Source organism: Phoxinus phoxinus, assembly GCF_949152265.1.
Source record: "Phoxinus phoxinus genome assembly, chromosome: 9".
Lineage (NCBI taxonomy): Eukaryota > Metazoa > Chordata > Actinopteri > Cypriniformes > Leuciscidae > Phoxinus > Phoxinus phoxinus.
Genome location: NC_136884.1, coordinates 10,187,584 through 10,209,265, shown reverse-complemented (window position 1 = coordinate 10,209,265; position 21,682 = coordinate 10,187,584). Strand labels below are relative to the sequence as shown.

General features: G+C 38.1%; 1 protein-coding gene across 6 annotated transcripts in view; it reads left to right on the top strand.

The window, feature by feature from the left end:
* chchd3a (coiled-coil-helix-coiled-coil-helix domain containing 3a) overlaps positions 1-20,861 on the top strand; it is a 62,030-nt gene extending 41,169 nt beyond the window's left edge. For all 6 annotated transcript variants that reach the window (XM_079622847.1, XM_079622849.1, XM_079622848.1 and 3 more), the window contains 3 exons: positions 6,264-6,334; positions 15,881-16,016; positions 20,151-20,861. In XM_079622847.1, the coding sequence (XP_079478973.1) occupies positions 6,264-6,334; positions 15,881-16,016; positions 20,151-20,174 (231 nt within the window). In that variant the 3' untranslated portion in view covers positions 20,175-20,861. The remainder of the gene's footprint in view (positions 1-6,263; positions 6,335-15,880; positions 16,017-20,150) is intronic.
* The last annotated feature ends 821 nt before the right edge of the window (positions 20,862-21,682 follow it).

Here is a 21,682-nt window from a genome sequence, read left to right as displayed (position 1 = left end):
TGGGTTTGTGAATAATGATTTGTTGGTTAGACATCATAAATACAAGACAGTAGCATAGAAAAGAGTAGGGGAACATATATAGTATATGCAATAAATGTACCATCATATTCTTTTATAAAAGAACCATCAGATGCAGATAATGATAATAAATTATAATGATAATAATAATAGGAGCCCTGCATTTCAGCCCGAGCCCGACGGGCCCCGACTTATTTACGCCCCTAGGGCCGGGCTTCGGGCCAATTTTCACGTCATAGTTCACACGCGGGCCGGGCCTCGGGCCTGTTTTAGGCTTATCCTTCTTTTTATAGCCTATTTCAGACATGTATTAAAATTAAATATGAGAAGTTAACGATGGAAAAACAAACATATAACGACGTTTTAAACCTATCACACTGACATATGACTGACACATGACAGTCTGCTCGCGCTCGCGCACACACACACACACGCACGCACACAGGTTTCCCGGCGGCGCGACCCAAGATTTGCGCGACCGGCTCGCTGTTTTTAGTGTCCCCGCCAGCAGCAGAAGTATAGGGAGCGTGACTTCAGCGCAGCTGGAATAGTTCAAGATAGTTCGGGCTGACTGGATTAAAACCTTCCACTGTGGATGCTGTGATTTTTCTTCACGATGCTCTGTAAGAAACTGTTATTAGCCATGTTAGGGGGCTGTCTTGTTGGCTTTCGTTTGAAAACGACTTTATTTTCATCAGTCTGTTGGAAACTATTGGAAATAAGAATGGCCATGTTCTGTAGTGAAGACTTGATTTTTGAGGTAAGATAATGTGCATGTTTGTTTTTAATTTAATGCCATTTATTTGATTTGTTTAGATTGTAGGCTATAGCTCATTTCGTTTGCGAGCGCTGACTGTGAGCAGCAGAGCAGTTTGCCTCAGCTTTTAAAAAATGATAATAAACGTTTAAACTATAACTGTCTATGTGTGATATGCTTAAGGTGTTTTATGGATTTTATTGTAGCCAAGTAAAGTGTTGATTTGAGAGGCTAAATGGATCAAACATGTTTAACTCGCTGACGATGTCGACTGCTTGGTCGTCAATAAAAAACAAAAAGAAACGAACATTTGTCTAAATTAACTTAATAAAGAAATGATAAGAAACATAACTAACAAAACGGAACTATTTTAATGGTTGCAAATAGTTAGTTTGCCCTAGACCAGGCTACATGTAGCCTATATTTAAAAAAAAAAAAAAAAAAAAAAAAAAAAAAAAAAACGGGCTCGGGTCGGACTCGGGCTGATAATTATGATGAGCTGTCGGACACGGGCCGGGCTAGGGCCTGAGCGTCTCGGGCCAGGGCCGGGCTAGGGCCTAGATTTGAGGCCCGTGCAGGGCTCAGAATACAACATTTTATTAAATAATTTTTTTTATATTTACATTTTCAATAATTAAAATGAATACAATTATGAAATACTTATGTAACCGTAATATTGATCATTTTCCTAGCAAATATAAGTATGTGTAATCGCATTATTCATAGTTTGTGTGTGTGTGTGTGTGTACACTGTATATATATAATCCCTAGCCTTTGGTCTCTAACAATACCAGCTACGAAAAAGAAAAAGAGAGTGAATGAGAGATACAGAGAGAGAAGAGAATAAAACGCTGATATATATTACATGTCTCTTTCAATTCAGTTTGCTCGTTTATCAGTGGCCTGCGTGTGACAGCCCGTCACAGCTCTGAGACGACTGCCACCTCCAGCCTACTTATTGCCGTGGCCACTCAAATTGCCTCTGAAACAATATCTATATATGAACCGCACGTATATATTCGCCTCAGATTTTCACTCTGTAAAACAATCTCATATTTCAACTGACCGCTCTCCTCTTTTTTTTCACCCATTTCTTTTCATTTTTTTTTTTTTGTCTACTCAATTGCGTTATCCGAAGTTGTGTGTCCATGATAACAGTGGAAAGTCTGAGGTGTTGAAGAAAGCTGCTAATACAGTGATTTTAGCCTGATCAATGGAATCTAAATGACCCCAAAGGTACTTAAATACAGTGGCTTTGACTGGATTATAGCTTGCTCATAATTATACATTCTTATGGTCTGGCTTGATAATGTGTAAGAAAAGCATAATAACATTGATCGCTTACCAAGCCAGTCAGGCTTAGTGATAAAATTCCCATAGTGCATTGCACCTGTCAGTCAGGTGCAAACTGGTAACAAGAGTTGGGAATTGTAAGCTATTCTGTTCTAATCCCTTCTCGACATTCTTAGTCCCTTTATGATTAAATTAACGATTCTGTTATCATTTTTTTTAAGATGCAACTGCCCTTGTCTTAACTTTATTCTTAACCAAAAATACTAAACTAACACTAAACGAACACAATACTAAACTAACAATACTTGTGAGTAATGTATTGTAATATCTCTTAGATTCAATAAAAAAAAATACAAACGAAAAAACCTCTACAGAACATGAATCTGGTTGGGAGGTGTGTACTCTATGAGATTGCAAAACTAAGTATTGATGTGTAATTGAATGATTCATAAATTATATTGAATAATAATAATAACTTGTATTGTTATTAATAATTGATTGATTAATGGGTTTCTCCCCATCTACCATTCATTGGACAACCAGATAACAGTATTTATTTACTTATTTGCCAGTTTATTTTTTGTTTTATATATTTATTATTATTATTTTAATGAAACCAGTTCTAAATCAGAACAAGTTCTCAATTCTCAACCCTAATTTTGAGGGTGTGGAGTGAGATTTTCAAGAGCACAACTCTCTGAAATTGAGTCCAAAAGAAAACTTCTTATCTTTTTTATCACATGAACACTTTTGGCTGTTACCTAGCAACACGATGTAGTGATGCTACAATGTAAATAGATAATCTCTGCATGTAAAACTCTCTCACGTTCTGTTTTCTGTGCTTCTGACATCATTGTTAAGTGAAGAATGTGAGTTGTTTTATTTGAGATCAATGTGTGGTCATTATCTCTTCCTCCCTGTAGACGACACACTGGAAAGGGACAGTGTCTGTCTCCGCACGAAGCCTCGTTAATTTAATTAGCAGAGTTTTATCTAGACGGGACACAGCGTGAGCTTTGCACTCACAGTCAGGTCCTCTTGTTTTTACTTCCAGCCACAAGCATAGTAAAATTGGAATAGTTAAACATTTCTTATCATTTGCTCACGATCTTGTCATTCCAACCCCATATGGTGTTCTTTATGAGTCGTAAAATGTCACCAATATGTCACTCTAAAAATGTTTTCCATGCTTGGACTGAAGGTTTTTGCCATTAAGCTACAGCATTTGTGCTTATTTGGGACATTTCCACTCGTCTGTTTTGTTTCACAGTGTCCCGCGGTAAGAGGCAGCGACGGAAGGATTGACTGACTCCACAGGCCTCTGTTCTGCTTTCCTTCCCTGTTTGCAGTTGCTAGCTTTGATTTGTTAAAGCTCAGTCTCGCACCTCCGCCTGTGCGCTGCGGAGCCAATATGGCTGCCGTGCTGTTGAGCCATAATGGCTGTCTCAGTGGGGGTTTCCCTCCACATCCTCTCTGGTCTGTGAGAGATAACGCAGCCTGCTGATTACTGCACCACTGCTCAGATCTCTCATTATAAAGCCTGCGAGATTTAATTTGAACATGGGGTTGTTTCTCAAAACACCACCTATGTGTGCCATCAGTGGCAGGAGTAGTTTTTAGGAGATTCTTTCATTAGTTCATAACACCCCTGTGTGCATCAGATTAAATAAAGTTTTATTTTAAGATGCCTGTAAACAGAAAGTGAGAGAGTGCTTTACAGCTGCTGTGTGGAACAGGTAAAGAACTGGAGTTTTTTAGTAGTGCTTGCTAAGGAAAGGAATGATACCTTGAAAAAATGTTTGAGGGTTTATACAACTGCCACATTATAACATCATATATATACTGTCTGTGTGTGTGTGTGTGTGTGTGTGTGTGTGTGTGTGTGTGTGTGTGTGTGTGTGTGTGTATATATACAGTATATATATATATATATATATATGTATGTATGCCTGCCTGCCTGCAGTGGTCCTCTTATGATTTGTTAGTGAGACCACATGACTTTGTGCAATATATTTAAATTGTATTTAATGCATAAGAAGAAAGAATTATAAAGCACTTTTGCAAAATCAAAGCCTCTCTCTTTGCAACCATCAGACACAAGTTTTTTTTTCTTCTTTTTTAAAATATTTTTAGTAAATAAATAAAACAAGAAATAAATTGTGGTGCGACCAACAAAGTCATGTGGTCCAACAGACAAGTGTTTTAACTTACCATAGAGAGGCTTTGATTTTGCAGATAGACGTGTTTTATTCCCTCTAAAATATTTAGGTAATAGTAATAACAAAATAAGTCTGCAAAGTCATGTGGTCTGACCAACAAGTCCAACAGTCAAAAGTATTTTAATATTAAAAGCAAAATCAAAGTCGTGTATTGTGACCAAAAAAAGTATTGTGGTCTTACTAACTCCTCTTAGAAATGTCTCCTGCAGACCCTCATGACTGGGTTAAGATCAACATGTCTATTAAAATATTATGTATTTTCATGATAAGGCAAGGGTAGTTCATGTTGTAAAATGTCATGTGGTGCAAGTTCTCAAAACGTTAATATTTCTGAAATATAGACAACATTATTTTTTTAAATGATGATTAAGATGTGAAATATCTAGTTTTGTAATCACTCTAGCCATGACGAATGAAGATGAGGGTTTAGGGTTTCGGGAAAGAGTATGTGGGAGGTAAACGTACGCTCTCAGATTGATGGAGGGGCCTCTAAATCAGTGTGGCCCAACTCCGAAATCAAAATCAGCACCAATCCCATTCTCTCTTTAATCAAGGAAAAAGGCAGACCTCCCAAATTACACCGCCAATCAGGTCATGGGGTTTTAGAGCGTGTGCGTTTGTGGAGGTCCGACTTTCCATGTAATCAGTGTCTGTGCAGGCCAGCGACTTATTGGTGTGTAGCACTCATTAGTGCCGACTTCTCCCATCAGATCAGCATCATCACAACATGCTCTTAAAATCACTGCTGTTGTTCCCTTTTTCCAGGCCCCTCGGATTCAAGTTCGTACCTGATGCCGTCTTTAACTCTCAATGCTGTTGTGACAATATTTGGCTTGATGGCAGGCTTCTTTACTCAGGGGGAAATCAAACATTACTTTGGAATTTTACAAGTGTGTGCGTCGGCCCTTCAGATTCCTACAGTAGGTCCCACAGTGCAATAGTGCAGTAAAATTGGCCGAGCACCAAATGTGAAAATCTTGCCTTAGTAAGTAAATAAAACCATTAGCTGGTAACTATTTTTTAACTTGGAAATTTAATTTAATTTATTTATATTTTCTATGTTAGTTGAATATTATATCACACACACATACATATACAATTAATGGTATGCAAATTGCTTATCTACCAGCCATTGGTAGGTTTGACGGGAAGCTGATTTTGGACTCTAGTACCACATATCTTAAAGCCACTAGACCAATGGCTTCTACTTGACATGCAGTCCATCAGAAGCTATACAGTAGCTTCACTAAAAGCCTAAGATATAATTATTGATCCTCATGGTTGTTGTCTTTCATTTGTATTGATTGTGTGTGCGAGACAGTGAATGTGAGATGAACCTGTCTCGCTGTGATTGAGAGCTCTCTTTATGGATGTAGCTCGAGCAAGTTTCTGTTGTCACATCCTCAAATTCAGTCGTCCATCTGACATCCGGCCCTTTTTCTTGGAAATGTCAGTTATCTTTTCGAATCGCCGACCTGAACGGTTTATCAAGGTCCATTCCAGGTTGTAAGGACATTCATTTTTACCCACCTACTCTTGACACACTTCACCAAGATCCTCATAAGTTTTTAGATTGCCATCATCTGTTAGTGTGATGACCTTTTCATCTTTGTTGACACTTTTTCTTTGATTTCCTCCCGTCTTTGAAATCTAAAAGCCAGCAGAACTCTTTGTGCTGCACGCCAGACAACAAAAAAATGCGTAAAATTATATTTCAATCAATTTTTTTGTCCTTCTGTTGTACTGGAAGCACAGAAAGGTGGAGACTCAGTTGGGTTGGACCTGCTGCTGTTTTGAACATTTGTGTTATTGGGAGCTTTTTATGTCTATAAATGTTCCCCTTCATCTATTCATACTGCAGGAGACAGCAAATGGATTAGGAATACACACACAGGCATAGATTTTAATTCTGAAAAGCAGTGATTTTCTGTAAATATTTTATTTTGACACATATTTTCACTCCCTCTCTTCCTCAGAGTGGCCAGTTCTACAAGGTGTCCAATGAAAACTATCACAAGGCAGCAGACGAGGTCAACGCCAAGTTCAAGTGAGTTACACACTACGTTCATCAGCTTAAAGTCCAACATTAATGTGGCGTATATCCTGCCTTTTCAGACACAATACATTGTGCAAGTAAGATGCATGTATGCTAAATGTGAGCACACACTAATGCTGGGTAGCTCCTTGGCTGCATTACATGTTTCACAATGAGCATTTGTTCTAGCATCTCTGTCAGGTCCCATTTACACAAGGCTGTAGTTAGGTATGGTATAGGTTTCATTTTAAAAATGAGAATTCTAACATTATTTACTCGCTCTCATATTTTTTTTTAAACATCTTTGTTTAGAGAATGTCAAAGCTGCTCACTTCCATACAACTAAAGCCAATGAAGACCAGGGTCACCATTATTAAAAGTAGCACATATGAATCATGTGATATATTTTTCTGAAGCCACGCGAAAGCCTTGAACGGAGCAAAATTTAAGGTGTTATTAACTGAAAATCTTTTTCGTCTCCTTTATATGGAGAATATCTTGCTATAAAATGACTCCTTTTGTGTTTTACGGTAGAAGCAAAGTCCTACGGGTTTAAAAAGAAACACGCTAGGGTGAGTAAATGGTCAAACTATCCCTTTGAATCTACAAAAAAACATGCAATCATGCTTCACTACTCCATCCGGAAACACACTAAAGATGTTTCCATCATCTATTCTGACAAACTTCGATAAAGTCTTGTCATGAATGTGAAATCTTGGCCATTAGGCTACTGTAGCTGGAAACATGTAACTGAAGAGCCCTACAATTATAGGACATTTTGGCTCCATATGTCTTAATGTGGCCTATTAGCCCCAATAGTAATGCATGTTGGTAAAGGGGAAGTGAATGAAGGCCAGCCTGTTTCAGGACTAGCCTGCGCTCACAAATCGCATTAGGCTGTCATTATCCCTCTTCCTCAGTGCCAACACAGGGATCATCGTCTCTTTAGAAATGTCAGAAATTGATTTGTGGTGTCCAGTGGGGCAGGATCGGAGTCGGGAGGGGGGAGGTTGCGCAGCTAATGCTAAATTGCATTAAGAAATGCATTAAAATAGCATTAGCCTGACATGGTTCTTCGCACAGGCCTGGACTGGGGTGTCATGTGACCAGCGGGCCCGCAGTGGATGCTGTGATTGGCTGATTGCATTAGAGAGGTGCATTAGCAGCGCTGTGATTGGATTACGGGGTGGAGGGAAAAGCGTGTGTGAGAAGGCTTTTTTGTATATAATGAAATGTCTTCCAGGTCTGATGTTTCACGAGGAAAGACGCAGCTTTACTGACTGCGAGAATAATGAGGTTTAACTGCATGTGCGTGAGAAAGAAGAAAAGAAACATAAAAGTCTCTGTATTATATGAATGCTGGGCCACAGGTGTGTGTGTGTATGTGTGTGTGTTTAGGTTGTACATTAGAAACAAGTCTATCTGTATTGCTTTTCCCAAATGGATATTCCAACCATATCTGCCCTCTAAAGGGAAAACAGGCGATAAGATCCTATCAGGAATTGGGTTGAGTAAAAAGAATTAAGTATATTTTGTCTGAGCCTTTTGATTTCCTGAAAGTTGAAACTGCCCTGGAGATGGAGGTCCAAATCTGCATAATTGATGGAATTAACATGAGTTTGATATGATAATCTTTTACTTGAAGTTGTAAATGATCGTCTCTTCGACGTCTTTATTCTCTCAGTAGCTGAAAGCTTTGGATGTGCTTGTGGGTTTGACTTCTAAAAAAATCAGTCTGAGGTGAAATGGTCTAATTGCTTTGGTATGTTTGTACATCTGTAGAATAAAATGCCTATTTGATTTAACATGATTTATTTTAATGTACCTTATTCCATGAATAACAAAGGGGTGTTGTAGTGTTTTTTGCAATGCCTTTACATCTGTATAATAACATCCATTTGATTTACACGATTAACCTTGTTCCTTGATCGACACCCTTTGTTGTAGGGTTAGGCCTATCCTTATTGGTGACTTCCTGAGACATAAGCGTCAGCAGCCGTTGATGACAGATTGTGTCTAGCAACATGGCAAGTTGAGAAATGTTCTATTTATGCAAGTGTGGAGCGACTAGATAAACAACACAAACAATGGAGAAGTTTTCTAAAAATCCTATGTATTTCTCTGACCATGTACATGGACAATTTAATATGATGAGTGAAAAACATCTGTTATTGTCAGGCTTTGATATTATATATTTATATTAAATATATATATTTTAGGGGAATAAAATGTTATAGAAACTAGAGCTGCACGATTAATCATTAAAATCATCTCGTCGTAAATCATTTTCTCAATTCAAACACTCACACGATTACAATAATTGAGATTTTCACAGAAGTACTGGGATAAAAGTTTATAATCCAGATATAAATGCTGATCTCTAAGGTAGCGATCAAAATATTGAATCACCTTTTGAAAGAAACTTGACACTTTAAATAACGACTGTATCATTACACCAGTAGGTGGCGACAAGCAACTGTTCAAAAAAGTATTTGTCATTGAATCATTCATTCGAAAGATTTGTTAAATTCTGATTCATCCAGTAATGAAACAAGTGAAGTCAGTGAATAATTTATTCAAACCATTTATTTTTTAAATAATTCGTTCAGATTAAGTAATCATTTAAAATAGATTGCAGCAATGAACATTTTGTCAGAACAGCTAGTAAATTGCGTTATTTTGTTTAGTTGTCCGTTCAGAATCATGGGAGAATCATGCAGCTTTAATAGAAACGGATTGGATGTCAACATAGTAGTGACGTTCATAACCGCTTCTAGGCCAAACAGAACTCAAAACACCTTTGAGAAACCAAGCAATACAGTGATGACATTGTGAACTGAACGTTTAGTGATTTGGAATGACATTTCTGTCATCCAATGGTTTTCTGATATGGTTATGGTTTAAGGTTGGGAATTTAGACTTGGAAAATAGGTGCAAGTAATGTTTAGGATTTAGAGTTAAAGGTTAGGGTTTAGGTTAAGTGAAGATGTTCAGTTTGAGGTTAGACAGTTAAAAGTAGAGGTTAGGGTTTAGGGTAAAAGGTGAGGAGAAGGTTGGAATTAGAAATAATGAAGCATGTTGATCAGAGGATGCTGAAGAATGCATGTAAAAATGCGTGCATTCATTGCTTGTCTGCTCACACACACATATGAAACAGCTCTTCCACACATTTATGCACACACACAGCCTGTTGAGCTACGCGGCCGTGGATGCTGGTTGAATTACAGATAATGCTTGACTGGAAGAATGGGATGTTGTCTTCAGCCACCTGTCAGTGCTGACCTTTGCCTCATCCTGTGATGCTGTGTTTAAGCATGCACTCTGTGTGTTTGTCTTGTGTCCCCAGGGTGTTTCCGAACTGTGTCACATCGAAGCAGTTTCACAGTGTTGACCTCTCCCTATGTTCTGCTATCTTCTGTTCTCTAAATGGGTTTAAATGTCTCTGCTCACCCAGTTTAGTCGCCCATTAACGTGTCCTGTTTAGGTCAAAGTGCACTTGTTGGAATTAGTCTTCCAATGCACTACACCACATTTTCACATCAATATCAGTCTGCTTTTCATGAATAGTTAAACTGAAGCCATTTCTCAATGTGTTCTTAAGTGATCTTGCGTCCTTGTGTGCTCGTACTACGTCATCATCAACCATCGAAGTTTAATTTCCTGTACTCAAGAACACAAGTAGAGGACGCATGAAAGTACCCGGATGTGATATTGAGGATGCATCGAATGCAGACTTGAGAGAATCAAACCGTTAGGAATTCCAGAGGATGCTGCGGGAGGACGATGTACGGAAGCCTGTACGCTTTAAACCTCTCGCTCTCACTTAAAAGATTCCTGCTGCAAGCTCACAAATAATGACGCCTCGTGAAAGTAAACGTGTCATTTTTGTTTTGATTCATTTTAATAAAGTGGTAAAGACCTGGAGACCGTTCTTTACGTTCTTGGAATTGAGAAACAGTCCAAGTATAGGTTGAAACACCTGAATTTAGTGTTATAGTATTTTTTTTTTTTTTTTCATTTTTACATTTTCTAAAAATAAATCTGATATTATAGTTTTATTCATAAATAAAAAATAAAACTACTTCGTAAAATCAGATGTTTTGAATGCTATATGTGAATTTATTTTATTTAATAATAAATTGTAAGTATTATTAAATGTTAAATTATAATTTTCTATTTTATAGGCTACATTGTTTTCCAAAAATTACATTTCATGGCATTATTCAATTAAATTATGTCACTTTCAGTCAGCGTTAAAAGACAGCAATGGAATCTTAATTAAAAAATAGGAAATGAGCATTGAAGTTCTAATATTAGTTGATATCCAATACAGTACCAATATATCTTGATATTGTCCCTAGCACCTTCATTTGCATATAGAGGTTATTTCTGAGACTGTGTGTTGGTATTTCTCACGTCTCCTTGGAAAAGCCCCATAATACACAGCGAGATCTCAGACTATAATAGTCTGCTCTTTAGAAGAAATAACTCCTCTTAAAAGGCCATGAAGTTTGACTGCCTATTGAAGCACAGCTTGACCTGTCTCGGAGAACACAATTATAGCTATTACAGCGAAATATAAGTGAACGGCAGTAGACCAGCCATAATATTTAAGCTAAGTATTCTGTTTTAAAAGAGGTCAGTCGACGGCTGAACAGCAAAGAATATCAATGCGGAGTAAATGGCCTTCTCACTCAACAAGAGGAGCTCCACACACACAGTTATGACTGGTGCTGTCACAGGTTATCAAACCCTCATCATCTTGAAAGTGTGTCTCCAGACTGCATTCTGGACCACTCTTAGCTCCGTTGCATCTTTACCTATAAATCATTCCTCCTACTCCTTCATCGTTGCGTTTTGTCTTCCCTTGCCTTTCTCACCCTGCTATCTGACCTCCCCCCCAATTCTCCTCTTTCTTTCCAACCCGACAGGTAATGGGACGATGCGAGTTCGTTTCGGAGCCCGTGGCGTCTCCGCTTCCCTCTCGCAACTGATGGATCGTGTTTTAAAAACGACGAAAATGAGTGCTTATCATTTTTCTTCGTAACTGCTTCATTTGTTTTGATTTCTGTCTGCCTGTCACACACGCCGTCAGCTCCTAAATGAACATACATGTGTTTTTTTCAGAAGTGGACGCTTAACCTCTTCACCCCGCTAGACTGCGAGTGCTCATAATGATGACGGATAGTCACATGTCTGTTAAGAGAGAGACGTCTCAGTTCATCCGAGCCGACTGTAAAACACCGGACTTAAATACGCAGCGCCGGGCGGCCGATATTACATTAGTCTTGATTTGAGAGAATTAAGACTGTTTGAGAAATGTGTGCTGGTATTTTAACCAGCGAAATGCAGTAGGAAGGGCGTCTTTGTGCCTTTCGTCCGCCGTTTCTCCCTGCGCTACTGAGCCCGAATGTTGTTTTTGCCTAGTAAATCCCCTACAGACCGGCACACCTATAGGAAGTCCTTCGTGTGCTAGTGTAGGTTAAAAGGAAGGTTGCAGAACCATGGGATAATTTAGAGCACAGTCTCTTTCTGTCCTTTCTCCTCTTTTCCCTGTCTTTCATTCAGAAGCTCTCTCTTTCTCGCTCCTCCTGTGATAAAGCATCTCATATCTGTGTGTCTCTCTCAGCCCTCGGTGTCACAGTCGTCCGAGCGCCTGCTCGCTGTGATTTATGACCCACATCTACTACTTTTCTTCCAAAAACCATTTCAGCGGGATGGAGGGATTTACACGCGGACATAAATAAATATATACACGCCTATGATATCATAGAGCTGTCCTGCTTTTTGACGCCCGATCTGTGGGTTGTGAGGGGAGAGAATGGGAGATAGAAAGAGAGATGGTGAAGGTGCCATTCAGCTGTATTGATGTGTGGATATTTTACCCATAATGCCATTGGCATTGAGTTTAAACCTCAGATGACGTGTTTGAACAGCAAAGCTAATGTGCTAATATTATGTCCTCATATTTTGGTAAAATATTCATTATTATTATTATCAATGATGAAAAACAGTTGTTTTTTTTCAGCATGATTTGATGAATAGAAATGTCAAAGCAACAGCATTTATTTGTAATATTTTTTTTTGATAGTAAAGATTATCATTTATGTTGTCACATTTAATAAATGAATGTGTCCTTGCTAAATGTTTTTTTTTTTTTAATCCCACTGACCCCAAAGTTTTAAATGGTAGAGTATATTTACATTTAATTTATAATTATGTAATTCATTAAATTAAGGTTAAGAGCTGTCTCTTATGATTACATGCATAGTGCGATACATCAAATATCTAGTTCTGTATTATGCTTTTTAGGCTAATATTGTTCACAACTCAAAGAGAGTGTATGACTCGATGGACTTAAGGTATAAATGGACAAAAGGAGACTATCATACAGAGTTTTTTTATTTTTATATATATACATGGTGGTATGTCCCAGTACTGCCACACTGTTTCGTTACATACTTAAAATTATATACTTTTCCATCACCAGTAAAGTACCTTTAGTGCATAGTTTCCACCATTTTTGTCAAGAAGGGGGTTGATGTGTGATAGACAGCAGCTGTGTGTATTTGAGTGGACGGATTGAGGAAAGGACAGAGAGATAGAGAAAAAACGAAGGATAAGAAAAGAGAACGGGTGAATCCCCAGTCCTTCCGGGACCCAAAGAGTTGGGGTGGTGACTGACAGCGGGCGTCCATTCACTCCTTCATTCATCTGCCCTTCAGAGCAGCTAATATGAATGACGGCGCGGATTAAACCGCGTCTGATCTAAAAAGAGCGCCTCCTTGAATAGAGCAGGATAACATCTCCCTCCCGCCCAATCCTTGCTTTGCCTTTTGCTGTCCCAAAGGTCACCCCTGTCAAATGAAGAGTTCTGTGTGTGTGTTCTAATCCTCCGGGGACAGAGGTGATGTTTCGGTTTCGGACACGTTGGGCCTCAGATTTCATGGGAATCGGGTGGTCTTCGTCAATATGCCCAGTGTGACCCGCTCTATCCTCTGTATCTTCCGATATTTGGTTGGAAATTCACTGTTTTTTTGTGACCTTGAGCGATAGACAAGTTGTTGATAGCAATCTGCAACGTTTTGTAAAATCCAGCATGAAACTCAATGCTGTCTGGGTCAAACTTTGGATATTCTGGGGTATTTTGCAAATACATTTGGAAAAAGAGCTCTTGAGTTGAGTGCACAAGTTGCTTGCTAAATATATCACCATGGTAGTTTCTGCCAAAATATAATTGCAGTTGCATAGAGATATTGTTACTACATTAAAATGTGGAAATCTCTATCATTGAGAGGAAGGGAAATAGAAAAGACTGAAGGTTTCTTACAAGTTTTATGGTTACTTTTATTTATATGAATAAATAAACAAGTAGCAGTAAGCATGTAATAACTGTTTGTTGGAATCCAATTTGGTTAATCTTACTAGTCATGTTTGTGGAAGATACACAACCAGTCAAAAATGTTTGTCATGGTTTTGTATCACGATTTCCACAAAAAATATTAAGCAGCAAAAGAAAGTAATGATGCTGAAAATTCAGCTTTGCATCACAGGAATAAATTAAATTTTAAAATATATTAAGATGGAAAACATTGTAATAATATTTCACAATATTACTGTTTTACTGTATTTTGCACAAACTTTTGATTGGTAGCGTGTATTTTACATTTAGCTGTTAAAGAAAGTTGGTATGTATTTTTTATATATATATATAGGCCTTCAGTTGTGAAATGTAGATGAGAAATATGAAAAAAGATTCCTCAGTAAAATAAATATCTGTTGCAAGGTTTTTAGTTTCATTTTCTCAATGTAGATTGATATTGCATTCTAATATCATTCATACAGTACAATGTAGAATTTATTTGCCAAAGTGTCCATATCAGTGCAGACTAGACTGTTGGGCTCAGACACATGGGACAGCTGGAGGGGTTTAGATGCAGGTGTGTGTGTGTCATAGTGCTGGGTATCGATTCAAATTTCAAGAATCGATTCGATTCCGATTCTCAAGATCTTGAATCGATTATCATTAACCGATTCGATTCGATCCGATCCGATCTTATATTCTTAAAATATAAAATTTTCAAAAGTTTTAACTGTTCATGAACAATCAAGTGTTTGTATTAAATAACATTCACCAACATACATTAATGTTGTAAAAATATATTGTTCACTCAATGTGTTGATGTTAGATAAGGCATTAAGTAATATTAATGAATGGTGTCTTAATGTAGTGTTACCAACTAAACAGGAGATAAAACGTGTTTTGTTTGACTTGACTGTCCTTTTATTTAATCCAAAACTGCGTTCATATTTAAAAGGCCTTTTAAACTAGATACAACCGCACACGATACCACTTTAGGGGCCGTTCACATATCGCGTTTTATACGCGTGCAAATTCAGTGAGAAGCACTTCAATGCATCTCAACAGGTCATGTGACAAAAACCAGCGGCCTTTCCGTAACAACATGGAAAGCTCGGCCGAACAGCCGATCATAGCTGTACAGCGCAGCTTTTTATTTCTCATCTCAATGAATATATCTAGTAGTAAAGCTAATGCAAGGGCTAGAAATCAATAAATTTTTTGATGATACTTCCTCGTCATCATGGAGAGCGCAGTTTGCACCGCTTTCTCCTCTCCACAAGCGCGTGCTTTCCCGTTGCGTCTGTCGTTGCTATGCAACCATGAACAGAGGCGCGGGCCGCGCGGCTGGAAAACGAATTTGCACGTGCAAAAAACGCAATATGTGAACGGCTCTTTCCTCATTTCTGGTCAACAAGTCTTATATACTGTCTATGGTGGATTCAGAGAGACCGCAGCGCTGCCGGTCGCCATGTCTCAGTGTGTTTATGGGGAAAATGTAGGTCTGTTATTAAATCGATCCTCTGAGTTACGGATCGATCTTTAGAAATTAATATGAAAATCGATTCAGAATTGGTGAATCGATTTTTTCAACACAGCACTAGTGTGTCAGTGAGGGACCATCCCGCCACCGGAGAATCTACACATCGGAGACATAAGCTGCACTGAATAATACTGCTTTCTATTGTCTGGACGGGTGGGTGATTGTGTGGCTTTACTTAGCCATGCTCAAGAGGTAAAACTGTCACCAGAAGTTAACTATATCTGACAATTAGGAAGGTCGTCAAGTCAAAAATGATTAATAAAGTAGGAAAAATAGTTTATTAAGGGTATAGTGTAGTATAGTGTGTTGATTTAGGTTAAATGTGTGTGGTTCAGGATGTCTACGGCCTCTACAGCTGATGTACGTCTTGAAGCAGACCTCCTGCACTGTGATTCAACATGCAATTATCCTGCAAACTAATTCTGCACAAATCAATTCTGCTATTGACCAGTGATTGATCTGATGTTTACTTGTGAAAACACAGCAAGAACATCATTTAACAGCACTTTGTCACTGCTACAGGATTAGTTTATTAAAAATGGAAAATGTAACTATGATGAATGACCACATTCATTTGCTAAATTTGTCTGTCCTCTGACTGTTTCTCTCTCCTTCTTCCCTTCTTTTACCTTTTGGCTCTCTCTCGCTCTCACAGGCGATATGAAATTAGTCCAGTGTGCACTGACCTTCAGGGGCAGATTCTGAAGTGCTACAGAGAAAATGCTGGAAAAACTCTGCTGTGCTCCAACATCGCCTCTCAATACCTACAGTGCGTCAACAATGCTAAACAGGTGAATATGTGAGTGTGTTTGTGTATGACTGACATTTTCACCACTGGATAGTCTTAGTTTAGTTGAATCACATCCAAAATATCTTTAACATGATGTTTATTCAGTTTTATTTTTGCTAATTTAGTTTTAACCCAAGTTTAAGAACTGTTTAAATGTTACATGTCAAATCGATTAATCGCGATTAATTGCGTCTAACATAAAAGTTTGTTTTCATCGAATATTATTTTTTTAAATTTTGTATTTATATGGTAAATGCGTGTACAGTTTGAGATCTTTATTCCAGGGCACATGAGATGTAAAATGTTAATGTTTTAATATAAATGTAAAATAGTTTGTAGAAGAATCACTCATGCAAGTCAAAAACTTTTGCCACATTTGCCCGTAGTGCTAGTGGTGTGAATTGAGACGCATTCTAGTGTGTGTGTGTGTCTTCTGTTTTGTGCATTCCACCAGTTCCCAGCAAACCCCAGCGTAGGAATTAGCATCTACAGCTGCTCTTTAGCCTCCAGCATTAAGATCCAGTGAAACAGCCTTGCCATCCTCTCCAAGCTCTGTAATAACACACTCTCTGCCTGACCCACACCTCCATTTGCAAATCGAAACTTCTGCCTAGCGTTCTCTTCACTTTCTGCTTGGCTACAGGCGCCACTAAGTTCACTCTAAATTGTAGGCTCAGACGAAAGAGTCATTTCCATAATACCAGTTGACAGCTGCTGTTCTTGGTGCGGGCCTAAGTGTGTGTTAAATGAAGTAAGTGGGAACGGGGACAAGTCATTTAAATAGCACCGTCCCACAATCCCCCACTGCCACAACATCCGCGGTCCCGATTCTGCAATGCAAGGATGGCAATAGGCAGAATTGGACCGGCCCTCTCTGAAAATCTCCAATTCCATGCAAACACAATTTATATTCAGATGGGTCTTTCCATTAGATTTTTACAACGGCACAGTTTTTGGGTAGCGAGAGCAAAAGAGTGTTGCCCTCTTGGGTATTAGTTTAATGCAGCACTGTGAATTCTGCAGCACTTAAGCAATACATCATGTAAATAAAGAGATGTTTTATTCATAGTTGTGTATGCGCCGAATTTACCTGTAACTTCTTTAGCATCTCTAATGTTTTTGTGTTTGCGTATATGCATGTTCGTGTGCTCAGGCCTGTTCTTAGTATTGTTGTCTGGTAAATTGAATATGGGTATGAGGTATTTTATGATTTCATTGACTCTGCTGTGAGGAACAGAGCTTACCTGTGTAATAAGCATTTATTAGTCACACAGGAACACAAAAAAATAACAGCCAGATAACAAAATAGCTAAACGGCTTGTGCTGTGTGTATTTGTGAGAAAGAGAGATGGAGTCCTAGTGCAGCCATGCAAAGTGTGTGAATTTGGAATTTTGTTTTGTTTTATACCAGACCCGCAGTGAAATGTCTTTTGACAAACCATATTTGCACTGTATATACGCTAATATATAGATTTGAATTGAAAAAGTTACTGAATTTGTGTCTGTTCTTTGCACAACACTCATATGCCAAAGGCTTTTTGTTTGCACATATACTACGCAATGGAAATAAGCTGTGTGTCTTTATATCGGTATTTTATCTTTACATTCGATGCATACTGCAAACTCATAACTCTGATCAAATATAATTTCTAACCATGTGCTGTAGATTCAGCTGTGCAGGAAACGGTGCTGTATCATTGAAAAACAGGACAATGGTTTTCAACTGGTTTTTAGACCTGCATTTTAAATTGGATGTCAAGTATAGTGATCTAAATACCAATATGTTTATCATAAATGTTATATCATGTTTATCTTAGTAAAGTACATCAAAATTGCACATTGAAATGTAGTAATACTGTATCATCATAGGCTGAACAATATGCAAGTTGAAGCCATATTTAATGTATTAATCTGTAATATTTGACCTTGCGTAGTTTTGTTCATGATTCTTGAGGATGTGGGCATGTCAGGCACCCTTTCCATGTTGGCATCGGTTTAATTCAACCAAATCTTTTACCAATGAACAATTGAACCTGGACCAAAATACTGTAGAGTTTGATTAGACACCCTTTCACCTGCAGATGTATTGTGTTCTCCTTGAATCCCTTGCTTTTTTGTAGATCACAAAGTCTGATTTGTTGGCCAGTCCTTGCTTGTCTGTCTGGATCTGGATTCTGGAAGTCCCTCAGGATCTTATCCTTGTCGTTTTCAGAGAACACGGACATGATAAGCACTGTATATTTGTATAAATAACTCTTATTGAAAGCGTCTAGATAGAGTGGCTCTATAATCAGTGGTCACCATAGCTAAAGAGGAATGAATTCCCCTGATACAGCCTGACTAGCAGAGAGGGTAACGACAGTGATCGGTCATGGCTGTGGCTTTGTGAGCGTAATTACTCCATGGTTTATCTTTCCTGGACTGATAATATTTTGGCTGTGACCTTCTTCTTCTCCTTCTATCACTTTGTAAAGCAGTGACTGCGGTACAACCCCGAGCCGATAGTGCCCTGAGTCCAGAGATAAAGCACACGCCCTCTTCCTCTCTAAGCACCATGAATACTACTTTATCACCAGCGATCTCTCATTCGCTCTTTCTTATTCTTAACGCGTGGTCAAACACTCCTCACCCTCCCTCTCTCTCTCTCTCTCCTCTCTCAACTGTCGTCCACTCTTTCAGAAAAAGTACGGAAGAGTTTGTGACTGCAGCATCTGTTTGTGCCAAGACGTATTTTTCACTGGCTTAAACTTGTGTCCTTCAGAGGTTTGGGACAAATGCCACCACCTGTGAGTGTTTTTCCTCTACTCTAGACCTGTCCGCTTATTTTAGCATTATGATACTGAGTTCACACAAGCAGTGAGTGTCTGAGAGAGATGCACTGAGGTGTCTTAAATGGATTTATTCACCCTCATATTGTTGCGAGCCATATAGTTTTATTACGTCGATCACAAAAAGAGGTTTACTCTGGTCTTTTTCATATCATAAAAGTGAATGGTGACCAAGGGCTGTCACACTAAAAAAAATGACAAAAAGCTTCATAAAATTACCATAGTGAGCAATTTCAATGAGTGTTATCGTTTATATACTATTGAGTAATATTTTAAATTAGCGTTTATTTTTGTTCATTTTTCATTCTTATTTTAGTTTAAGTTGTAGTTGTGTATTGTGCTTTTGTCATTTCTATTATTTGTTATGGTATTTTAATAATTCTATTTAGTTTATTTAATTTTTATTTCAGTTTTCGGTTTGGTAATTTTACTTGTGCTCATTTAAATTCTTTACTTTTTAGATCTTCATGTAATTGTTATATTTTATTAAATTTTTATCTTAATATCAATTGTTTTTTTTTATATACATCTTTAGTTTTAGTTAACAATAATAACACTGATTTATATACAGTGTATGTTCATATCAAATTTGGTGCTTCAATAACTTCAATAACTGCTATGACAATTCTTGACATGCCAAATTTTATATATGTACAGGTAAATTGTAAACATGAATAAGATTTAAGAGATTGTCAATGCAAAATCTTTGATGTAACAAAATCGATCATATGACTTCAGAAGACTTGGCATATAGTCATATGGACTATTTTTATAGTATGTTATGTACTTAAGTACTTTTATGATGCTTCCCCAGTATCACTCGGATATATGTCCGATTACATCAAATGGGTTGCAATTGCAATTAATGTTCATATTAAAGTTCAAATGAGGACGAATCTTCTTTTTTCTCTTAACCTCTCCACCATTGCTTCTTCCTTTTTTATAGTCATAACGCCTATCTATCTTCTCCACCTCACCTTTTTTTCTCCATACTCTCTTCTTCTCTCACTCGAGGGATTCTTATTTCCTGTTATCGGGTGCAGTAGCCTGTGAGAGATGTGTATTGATGGGAAGAAAGAGCCGCATGTTTGCGTTTGGTTGTGTTGGGGCTTTTTGCTTCCACCGTGGCTTGCCTCGTGGTTCATCTCTCAAGAATATGCACACATCCGCTCACATTCACTCCCTTTTTCTCCTCTAACTCTCTTTTTATCTTCGTGTATTTGCATGCAGATGCCGTGGAAACGTGCCACTGCATCTCTCGCTTTTTTCCTAACAAGAATTCTGTCTTTTTTTAAATCTTTCTCTAGGACAAGTTGAGGACTGGGGGTTAAGTCTCTGTGCAGGAAGAGAGGAAGACCTGTTTGTATCTGTGATCCCACCGTTTATCGACTGTTGCCGAGGAAAGACACCACCCGGAGACACACCTGAGCAGACCTGAACCAGAATCTGCAGTGAATTGAGAGATAGATAGACACCCTTGAACCTTCCTTCTTTCCTGTACCTTTCCCCCATCACTTTTACCTTCCTCCCACCTTCCTGTTATTTCTCTTTAATCCAGTAAGGAGAAATCACATTCTGAAAGGGACAGAATCAGTACGCAGCGGCGATCGTAGGTGGAACTCAAACGTTCTGAGCACCTGAACCAAACACATGTTTTAGGTTCACAAAGGAAAGCACTCATTGAAAAGAACCGAACTAGACACCAAATATTGGCCTCACTAGGCCAGTCTAGACCAAACCGCGACAAAATCGCAGAACTCTGAAATCTGAGTTGGTTCTAGATTTGGTCCGTCTGGCCGCTTAGCGTTTATTTATTTATCCATACCTGTGATCCACCCTTCTAATCCACCACAATCCTCCATCACACTCCCCATTGCACTAGTCACATCTTCCAGCTGTTCACTGTGTTTTTGCGTGTGATGTTCATTATCGATTTTTTTTGTCTTGTCGTTCACATGAGGGTCAGGTCGAGCCCCTGATCTGCTTAAAAAAGAATAAACAAATCAAACCCTAAACCACTTCTGACTGCGTCCTATTATTGTCTTAATAGGAGGGCATGATTAAACAAATGTATCAAATAAATTACATGATGCACTCACTGATTAACCAAATGAAACCACTTCTCATCAAATTTGAGGTTTTAACTTTTCAATCATAACTTGTTTAAACATTTTGTCTGAGCTGTTTTTTTTATTTATTTACTGTTTTTGTGTTTTTTAACAAATGCATCAGATCAGTCTTTGGCGGTTACACCGTCTTGCTATTTTTCAGTTCCTGTGGCATACATGCAGCATTTTAAAATGTTTTTAATTCGTTTTATCTTTATGCTTTAGTTAAATTGCATTACAAATACTCCGAATATCAGATCAGCCTTCAGCCATTACACTGTGTTTCTCTATTTTTCAGTTATTGTGCCATGTAAGTGCAGTATTTTACATTCTTTTAAAGGCTTTACTCATTTTTAAATGCTTGTTTTTATTTAGAAGTAGAAGTTTTTAGTATTCAGAAGTTACTCTCTTAATAAGTTAAATGGACTGCATTAGTTAAAGGGTTAGTTCGCCCAAATATGTGAACTCTGATCTGCGTTACTTTGATCAGTGAATGTTTCTATGTTTTCTTTGATTAGCGAACATAAACTGATGCCCAACTGAAACTTACGTGAGAATAAACCTCAGTGGATCTTGCGGAAGCTCAAACGTGCTACGTAACACACGAGAATGAACCTTATTGGTTAAGCTCGAGCTTCCGTTTACCACAACTGAACGTTGATGAATGTTTGTATGAGAATAAAAGCCTAAATTAAATTAGTTCATCATGTAAAGGGATCGTGTCTCTTTGG